Source organism: Kryptolebias marmoratus, linkage group LG16 (genome assembly GCF_001649575.2).
Source record: "Kryptolebias marmoratus isolate JLee-2015 linkage group LG16, ASM164957v2, whole genome shotgun sequence".
Lineage (NCBI taxonomy): Eukaryota > Metazoa > Chordata > Actinopteri > Cyprinodontiformes > Rivulidae > Kryptolebias > Kryptolebias marmoratus.
Window position 1 is genome coordinate 578,304 of NC_051445.1, and position 9,311 is coordinate 587,614.

Genomic DNA, 9,311 nt, shown 5'->3' on the forward strand with positions numbered 1-9,311 from the left:
CTCTGTCTGACCTCTGCCTGACCTCTGTCTGACCTCTGTCTGACCTCTACCTGACCTCTGCCTGACCTGTCTGACCTCTGCTTGACCTCTGTTTGACCTCTGTTTGACCTCTGTCTGACCTCTACCTGACCTCTGCCTGACCTGTCTGACCTCTGTCTGACCTCTGTCTGACCTCTACCTGACCTCTGCCTTACTCCAGGTGGTCTCCGTGGTAACTACGGCCTGTCGGACCAGGAGGCGGTGCTCCGTTGGGTCAACGCCCACATCGCCCTGGTGGGCGGAGACAACCAGACGGTGACGGTGGGGGCGGAGCGTACTGGTGCTGACATCAGCAGCCTTCATCTCCTCTCCTCCTCCTCCTCCTCTCTGTTCCACAGGATGATCCTGATGGTGAGAAGCCTTCATCCTCCTCTTCGTCACTCAGGAAGTCAGCCTCACCCGGATTCTTTCTGTTCCTGCAGGGCGGTTCCGTGTTTTCTCCATCTTTGGTCCAGACCGACTCGTCCGCCAGGCGTAAGGCGGTGGATCTGGCCCGAGAACTTGGCTGCGTGACCTCTGACCCCGCCGACGACGGCGAGATGGTGGCCTGCCTCAGATCGGCGCCCGTTCAGAAGCTGAACGCTGCTCAGACCAAAGTAGGTTCTGAACTGGTTCTGAACTTCAGGACGGTTGGTGGTGGAGATCCAGGTTCTGCGGTTCTGACCCGTCTGGGTTTGTGTTGCAGCTGCTGGCGGTCAGCGGCCCATTTCAGTCCTGGGCTCCGGTCCGTCAGTCCGTCCCTCAGACGTCCTCCTTCCCCGGAGTCGACCTGCTCCTGGGAACCTCGGTGTACGACGGCCTGATCACCCGAGCTCGCAGGATAAAGGTCAGAGGTCACGACTGAAGCCAAGCCCTCTGAGGCTAAAGGGAACGAAGGTCACATGACTGTTTGTGCGTTTAGGACTTCGAGGTTCTGCAGGGTCGGGTCGACAGCAAGACGGCGTTTTACGGGGCTCTGAGCCGCTCGCTGGGCGGAGCCTCAGGAAACGAGCTGCTGAAGGAGGCGGCCAACTGGTTTTACTCTCTGGACCACAGCCCGACGGCGGCCGGGTACAACCTGTTCTCCCGAGCGCTCAACAACGCCACCAGGTGAGGATCGACCAGAACACGGGCCGAACGGTTCAAGATCAGAACCAGGAAAACACGTTTAAAAAAGGATGTAACAAAAGGAATAAATTCAATTATTCAAAACTGTAAAAGTGCATCTGATCAATCTGAATTAATCAAAGCAACAACAGATAAAAGCTTAATTACAACAAAGATTATGTGGAAACATTTAATTGTTTAAAACACCAACATTCAAATCCTTCAAAGGTTCTTTGACTGAATTCATTTTCTAGTTTTTAACCAATAAGCCCTTCAGCCCGGAGTTACCAGCAGCAACTTTGTTTGCAGAGACGTGTTCATCTTCTGCCCCACTCTGAAGATGGCCGACCACTGGGCCAACAGCAGCGCCAACGTCTTCCTGTACCACCAGCCAGAGACCAGCGCCTACAGCAGGTCGGACTCCTGACCTCTGACCTCATTCCTAAACCTGACAGATGATTCTTTAAAGAGTCCGTCTTTACCCTGTAAACGATGTACTAAAACGCAGGTCTGCGTTTAATGTCAACAAAGCCCTCTGCTGAGTTAAAGCGTGTGGAAGCTCGAGTCACATGACCGACCTACGTCAGGGTGGCTGGAGTCTGCAGGTCAACAAATACGGTGGAATCAGATAAAAGATGTTTAGGAGGAAATATCAGAAAATATCTGCTGCTAAACACCAGAAAAAAAGATGGAGTCAGGACTGAGACTCAGGTTTACTGTTCCTACATAACCTCTCCTAACCAGCTGTTAAACCTACCTAACCAGCTGTTAAACCTACCTAACCACCTTCTGACCTTCTGCCTCGGGTGGCAGCAGCTCAGTGATCCATCAGAACCATGTCCTGATGGTTCTGAGCTCTTCCTGACGTTAATAAAGTTTAAATTGGATCTTTAGTCAGTTCTGTTGAGCTGCAGCTCCTGTCAGAGTTGGATGTTATTTGTTGTTATTTGTTGTTATTTGTTGCTTCCCGCTGAGTTTGATCTGAAGCAGCTGAATTATTGACAGCTGGAGAGCAGAACTCTAACCGGGCCTTTCCTGCCTGCAGAGCTGATTATTCGGTTCCTCTGGACCTGCAGTTCATGTTCGGGACTCCTCTTCATCCAATGAGCTTGCAGCGCTTCACCTCGCCGGACCGCCGCGTGTCTTTGGCCACCATGACCTACGTCTCCAGCTTCGTGCGGACCGGGTCAGACGAACAGATCCTGGAACGAGTCGTCCAGCTGGACCGCCTCACGCAGTAAAACTCATGTTTCCTGTTTTTGTCTCAGGAACCCGAACCCGGCGCGGGCGTGGCCGGAGTCAGTTCTGCCCCGCTGGCAGCCGGTCCTGTCCTCTGAAGCTCCGCCCACCTACCTGGAGCTGAACGGCGGCCTCCAGCACCAGCAGGGTCTGAGTCAGAACGCCTGCTCCTTCTGGAGCCAGCTGGCAACCAGGCTGACCAGTGAGTAATCTGATTACTCCGAGCTGCTGGGCTCATCAGCCAATAGGAGCTCAGACGCTTCCAGGAAGTAGCTGGGTCCTGCTTGGACTAGCCATTAGCTCATCGTTCCCCCGTCTGGCAGGAATGGTTCAGTTTGAGCTGCTGGAGTTCAGCAGCAGGTAACAAATGTTGCTATTTTGTCTCCAGGTGTGTCGGGGGCGGAGCCTGTCCAGCTGTCCGTGACTCTTGACCTCCCGGTGGCTTCACCGTCCAAAAACGAGAAAGTCGGCTACAACTAGACTGATGACATCACCAGCCTGCCTTATTACCCATAATTCAGTGTGATTAAGAATAAACTTTGGATCGATTCTGTTTCTAATCAATAAAAGCATTTAAACTCAGCGAGGTGTCGTTTCCTGTCGTTTCCTGTCGTTTCCTGGACCCACAGGTGTCTCCGTCCAGCAGAGTCAGAGAAAACATTTATCCTTTCCCACAACGACACATCACCTGTCTGCACTTCCTGTACAACACACTGATGACTTCCTGTTTCACAGCCTCACCTTCGTCTGTCAGATAACTGAGAGAACAGAACACAGTTCTGCTCAATAAATCTAAGGACCATCAGAACCATCAGGACCATCAGGACCATCAGGACCATCAGAACCATCAGGACCATCAGGACCATCAGGACCATCAGGACCATCAGAACCATCAGGACCATCAGGACCATCAGGACCATCAGAACCATCAGAACCATGGGATGGTTTCACCCACCCTGAAGCGTTATAAAAGCAGGTTCTCGTGGTTCTCAGACAGATTTTCTTGTTCTCAGGACTTCGGGTCGAACCTCCTGAGAACCAGGCTTTTGTTCTGTGTTCTCGTTTGAAGACTCAGGATCTCAGGAGGTTAAAGAAGAATCAGGGTTCCTTCTCAGATTTCAGGAAAGGTGAATCCAGGAGGTTCTGCTGGTTCCACTGGATGAAAACAGAACTTCTGTCTTTCAGCTTGTTTCCTCTCATCAGTCGGTCAGAGAGGCTGAACTCAGCCGCTCCATCTTCAGCTTCACTGGAGGTTCTCCTGAAACACGGAACAAACGGTGGAACGGAGACAGAACACGTTTAGCTGTTTGTGGCTCATTTAGCTGTTTGTGGCTCATTTAGCTGTTTGTGGCTCATTTAGCTGTTTGTGGCCCGTTTAGCTGTTTGCTCTGTCGGCCATCATTACAAACCAGAAACTAACTTCCTGTTTTTTAATAAACATGAAGCAGACGTTTGTTCACGTCTTTAAAAGTAACATCAGAACTCTTCCTGACTCTGAATCTGTTCTCTTATTGTTAATGTTCCTCCCTTCATTCAAAGCTCAGAATCCGATCAGTCGGACCGCAGCAGAGGCCCCTCCCCCTCACCTGAGGCAGGTGTATAAAGGAGCCTTTCTCTCCAGCAGCTTCACACACTGAGATCTTTGTCACTTCCTGCAGAACGATGGAGACGCTGCTGAAACTCTTCTTCGTCGTCACGCTCTCTGCTGCAGGTAAAAACACGTTTTTATAAATTCATCTTTCAGAGACTTTGATTCTGCAGCTCCGACCAGTTTTAAAGTTTAACAATCAGCTTTTTATGAAGCCTCTGACTGATAAACAATAACTGTTTATTTCCACAAACTAAACCTTCAATCAGATCAAACCTCAGCAGCAAAAACCTTCAGACTTCAGCTGAGAGAAACTTTTCTTCTTCAGGAAATTTATTTGAATTTGGGATCAAACTCAGTGGATTTCTTGTTTCAGAGATAATGGATCTGATCTGAACGGCTCTGAAAACAATCGGACCTTTTGTTGTTTTCGAGCCGCAGACAGAAACGGAGATGATTCCCAACAAACTGGTCCATCAACAAAAAACACAAATTACTTTTTGCTCTGATGGTTTTAGTTGTTTAAACTCTGAGCCGACAGAGATGAACTGATTCCTGCTGTAAAACATAAATCTTCATCTTCAGATGAAGACTTTTATTCTTTGAATTTCCTGGTTTGAAATCGCTGCCGATCCCTTCATTTGTTGTTTAAATCACTTCGTTCTGCTGCATCTTTAAACATTCAGGAACAGCTTATTGGAAATAAAACAACTACAGTTTCTTTAAAACACCGAGTTATGATCTTCTGTCTCACAGTGAATCTAAGATAAGCAGATCTGCTGTCGGCAGAACCGTTCTGACTTCTTCTGTGGTTGTTTTAGTGTCGACTCAGATCACACCGACACCCGTCAGCATCAACAGCAGCTCAGCGTCTCCTGAAGCCAACGACCCGACTGGTCCTGGAGACGGTGGACCAACGACCGGATCCAACCAGTCCACCAGCACCTCACCAGTTACTGACGGACCCACCCACCCAACGGGACGCAACGTGACCGTGACGACCATCACACCTGACCTTAGCGACCCAACCAACAGCTCCTCTGTGGCGCCACCGGACCACGGGTCCAACACGACAACGGAGAACGGAACAACAGGAACACCGAGCCCAGACCCGACCGGGACTCTAAACACAATCATTACCCCAAACCCCAACTTGACTTTCACCCCGAGCCCCAACCCAACGAGCCCCAACCCAACGAGTCCCAACCCAACCAGTCCAAACCCAACGAGCCCAAACCCAACGAGCCCAAACCCAACGAGCCCAAACCCAATGAGTCCAAACCCAATGAGTCCAAACCCGACCAGTCCAAACCCAACCAGTCCAAACCCGACCAGTCCAAACCCGACCAGTCCAAACCCAACGAGCCCAAACCCAACGAGTCCCAACCCAAGTACAACACCGAGCAGGAACCCAGGTGCCGGCAGCGACGCGGAGGTTCCTGGATGGGGGATAGCTCTGCTGGTTCTGGCTGCCATGGTTCTGCTGCTGCTGATAGCACTGGTGAGACTGCACACTGATTACTTCCTGTCGTAAAGTTCTGTTTCCTGTTTATGGCTTATTCCAACCTTCAGCCGTCTGATGACTCTGCCCGGTACCGTTTCAGCCCAACTGGACCCAGTCCTGTTCTTCTTACGGTCCGTTTCACCGACGCAGAGAAACTTGTTTTTGTTAAACAAAGAAAAAACCACAAAGATCACTGAAAATCAACTAAAGAACATCAGTTATTGTTGTTGACTGACAGGACGTCCACGGGGACATGTCAAACTCAGCTGTGTCCTGGACTCAGTCTGCCTGTTTAAAGAGGGACCGGTAGTCACAGGGCTGTTTGGCATCATGGTGTGTACCACAGTGGACACGGGGGACAGGAAGCTGAGGACAGAAAGACAATGATTGACAGCAGGTTGAAGGTTAAAGTTGTTTCAGTGATCTTTGTGTTTTTGTTTACCTGAACATCGACCGTAAGGCAGAAGAAAAACAGCGCCCCCTGTAGGCTGCAGCACTCATTATTCTTCATGTTAAATAGTTCTTCGGTGTTTTTAGTCACTTTAAAAAGGTCACGTGACGCCATGATTGGCTAGGTGGGCGGAGCCAACACTCTGGTTCTGCCTGAGTATAAATATAAAGTAATTTTTGAACAATAGACAGATTTATTGACTTAACTTCTCGTCTTCAGCTCTGAATGAAGACTCTTTAGTCCCTCCGGACGTTTCTCTGCTGCAGTTTATTTTGGTTGGACTTTTTTAAAAGCAGCTCAGAGAACATGTCTCCTGGACTCCCGGGTCATTTCTGAGCGAGCAGAAGGCCCGAGGGTTCCCTCACCGAACACCGGATCTGTGGCTCTAACCCCACCCCTAACCCCAGATGTTCCCTGAAAGCATCACAGAGTCAGGAACATCTGCTGGAAGCGTTTAAATGAAACATTCTGTTTGTCTGCAGCTGCTGTGCTTGTTCTGCTCCCAGAGGAGCAGCAGGAACTTCAGTCCCTACGAGAACCTGAACCACAGAGACCCGATCCCTCTGTACACCACCCACAGCCGCTTCGAAGGGACCAACGGCAGGGACCACGTAAGTCCAGAGTCCCGTCAGAACCGAGCAAACATCCACACACAGGCAGGGTTCTGGTTCCCTCCGAGGCGAGAAGGAATAAAAACATTTCTGAAAGTGACCCAATCGAAATCAGTTCTTTAAGTTATTCTCCATCCTGAGATTAGGAGCCTTTTCCTGTCAGAGGTCAGAGGTCAGAGGTCAAAACCTTCCTCTGAAACTGTCCAGCAGCTGACAGTGAAGAAAGCCTGAGAGTTCAGCACTTTTGCAGCTCCTGGTTCTGGTTGTTCTGCCAGCCTTTCAGTTAAATAACCGACTGGATCCGTTTAAAACACTTTGATAAAACTCCACATTTTAAAACTACGTCTTTATTTCATGATTTAATGAAATCATCTTTATACAACATGCTTATTCTTCACAGTTTACAGAAAGATTAAAGTCCTTCTGTTCAGAGAGGCGAAGCTTTCAGAACCTGCAGCAGAACCCGACCCAACAGAACCGCCCGAGTTTCAGTCATTCCTGAACTTTAGATCCTGTTTGTTTCCTCGAGTCAAAGTTTGACCAGCAGGAAGAAAAGCCTGTTGACTTTAGCTTTCCTTTTCAGCCACACCACTGATTGAAGAGCAAACAATCTTTACATCACAGGAATATTCTGATATCTGACACACCTGCGAGCACCGAGTTAACCAGGAGATGGATGTTTTTCAGGAGGACGTGGAGAAGTCGATGAAGGAGCGGTCCGGCTCGTACACCATCAGCCCGGAGAGACAATAACCCTTTGATCGGAGGAAACTACGGCCGGACGGCGCTCAGATCTTTATTTATCGTCTGAACTGATTTCAGCTTCTTTCTGATGAAACTGCTCAGAAAGGATCTCAGTTTCTGTCAGATAGTATCTGTGGACGTGCTTGTCAGAACCAGAACCAGAACCAGCTTTTTTATTCATTCTTACAGCGACTCCATGTTTTATCCCAGAGCCGAGCCTGAAACCTGCAGCTGGAAACAAACAGACTCTGAGCTTTCACTCCCTGACCTCTGAGAACGTCAGAGAAATAAAACCTAAAAGGCTGAACATGGGAGGGACAGGTGAGGGACAGGTGAGGGACAGGTGAGCTGATGTCAGCATCTCAGGTGTTCGTCTGAGTCCAACTGATCGTTCACCGGGATCACATCCGTTTGTCTCCAGTCAGTCTCAGTTGCTTTCAGAGGTCACCAAACCCTCTCAAAGCTGTCTCACACTCTCTGACTCGGGGAGACTAAACTGAGACGGGTTTGAGACGGGTTTGAGACGGGTTTGAGACGAGTTTGAGACGAGTTTAAGACGGGTTTAAGACGAGTTTAAGTCCAGTTTGAGACAGGTTTGAGACAGCTTTGAGAGGGTTTGAGTCGCCCGTGATGAACACATCCTTTAATAAAATGTGGAACATGTTTCTAACGTGTTCAGACTCCCGGTGCGTGGAGAACGAATCTCTGTGACTCACGGGAGGAAACTGGGAACCTTTGCAAACGTTTCGAGACATTTCAGAGACCGTCTGGTGAAGCTGATTCAATAAATGACACTTTATGACTTTTAGATAATTAAATCTAACAAACATTCTGGGTGCAGCTGTAGCAGCTGCTACTGCAGCTTCAGTTTCCAGCCTGGAAGTCGGTTCATTAATCAGACATGAGCTGTGATTAGTTACTGACTGTTAGTAAAATGTCTCCAGCTTTATGGGGTTTATTTCAGCTGGTTATTGATCATATTTAGGTTCTGCAGCAGCAGTTTGTTCCTGTCGTTTATCTGCAGTCTCAGAAAGAAAAGACAAAGATGTGGAAGGCTGAGATCTGTTTCCTGTTCAGATTTAATCAACCGAGGTTTAAATTTCATCTTTATACAACATGCTTATTTTCATCTGTCTGTAAACTTTATCTTCTAGTAGAAATGAGGATTCTCTTTGATTCGTGTTTCTGTTTGTAAATCCAAAGAATTCAGGAGAAATAAAACAAATCAGCTGTTTTCTGTTTGGAAACAGGTCTTCAGTTTGACACGTTTAGGTTCAAGATTTCTTCTGTTTTCACTTTAAATAAAATCTAACGTTGATCTGAAGCAGGGATGTGACGAGCAGCTAACTCAGACTCCATTCTCCTGAAGGTTTGTGTTTTTAGGCTTCATGCTTGTTCTGTCCTCGTCTTGTCTCTCATGTTCTGATTAAAAGTCAGACAATAGCTAAAACATTTGCTCCTCAGGCAGATCCAGGGTGAAGTTTTCTTCTGCTCCTTTATTGGAGCATTTTGTCCCAGCATGATGTAGGTCAGAGGGATTTTATTCCTGACCGAGCTTTTCTTCGCAGGCGTTCAGCAGCACATGAGCTCACAGACAATAGCAGCTGCTGCCAAGGGACATAACGTCTGACAATACAGCGAGCAGGTAAACGACAGCTGAGAGGGACTCACCTGGTGACTCAGCAGCATCATCTCTGAGGGGAGGAGGGGAAGCTGCAGACCTGAAACAACAAGTTTACTGTCAGTTAAAGTGAGCGTGAGGTGTTCACTGTTACTGAACGCCGCAGGGGGGCGTGTCGCTGAGCTGAGCAGGTTAAAAACTTTACAGCTTCAATCTGACAGCAGCTGGAAGGCTCTGAACTCTGAAGACAGGTCAGTGCTGCCCCCTGCTGGCTGGAAGGAGTTACACCTGAGCTGTTACACCTCAGCTGTTACACCTCAGGTGTTACACCTGAGCTGTTACACCTGAGCTGTTACACCTCAGCTGTTACACCTCAGGTGTTACACCTGAGCTGTTACACCTGAGCTGTTACACCTGAGCTGTTACAC

At 48.6% G+C, this 9,311-nt stretch overlaps 2 protein-coding genes and 1 long non-coding RNA gene across 3 annotated transcripts in view; 2 read left to right on the forward strand and 1 right to left on the reverse strand.

Moving 5' to 3' along the window:
• Nucleotides 1-2,946, forward strand: part of tg (thyroglobulin) — a gene marked incomplete in the record, with an annotated part of 20,363 nt that extends 17,417 nt beyond the window's left edge. Inside the window, 8 exon segments of the mRNA XM_025002941.2 lie at nt 200-390; nt 462-635; nt 725-865; nt 941-1,128; nt 1,435-1,539; nt 2,171-2,311; nt 2,394-2,566; nt 2,753-2,946. Of these exon segments, the coding sequence (XP_024858709.1) occupies nt 200-390; nt 462-635; nt 725-865; nt 941-1,128; nt 1,435-1,539; nt 2,171-2,311; nt 2,394-2,566; nt 2,753-2,844 (1,205 nt within the window).
• Nucleotides 2,756-4,072, reverse strand: LOC119617818. The gene is made up of 2 exons (XR_005234236.1): nt 3,951-4,072; nt 2,756-3,622 (listed from the first exon to the last, which is right to left on the reverse strand). It is a non-coding gene; the product is annotated as an uncharacterized LOC119617818 (long non-coding RNA).
• LOC108251313 (extensin) lies at nt 3,789-9,148 on the forward strand. Its single transcript, XM_017441563.3, has 4 exons — nt 3,789-4,075; nt 4,774-5,453; nt 6,390-6,518; nt 7,206-9,148. The coding sequence occupies exons 1-4, from the start codon at nt 4,027-4,029 to the stop codon at nt 7,269-7,271; spliced, it is 924 nt and encodes a 307-aa protein (XP_017297052.1). The 5' UTR covers nt 3,789-4,026; the 3' UTR covers nt 7,272-9,148.
• Nucleotides 9,149-9,311: the final 163 nt, after the last annotated feature.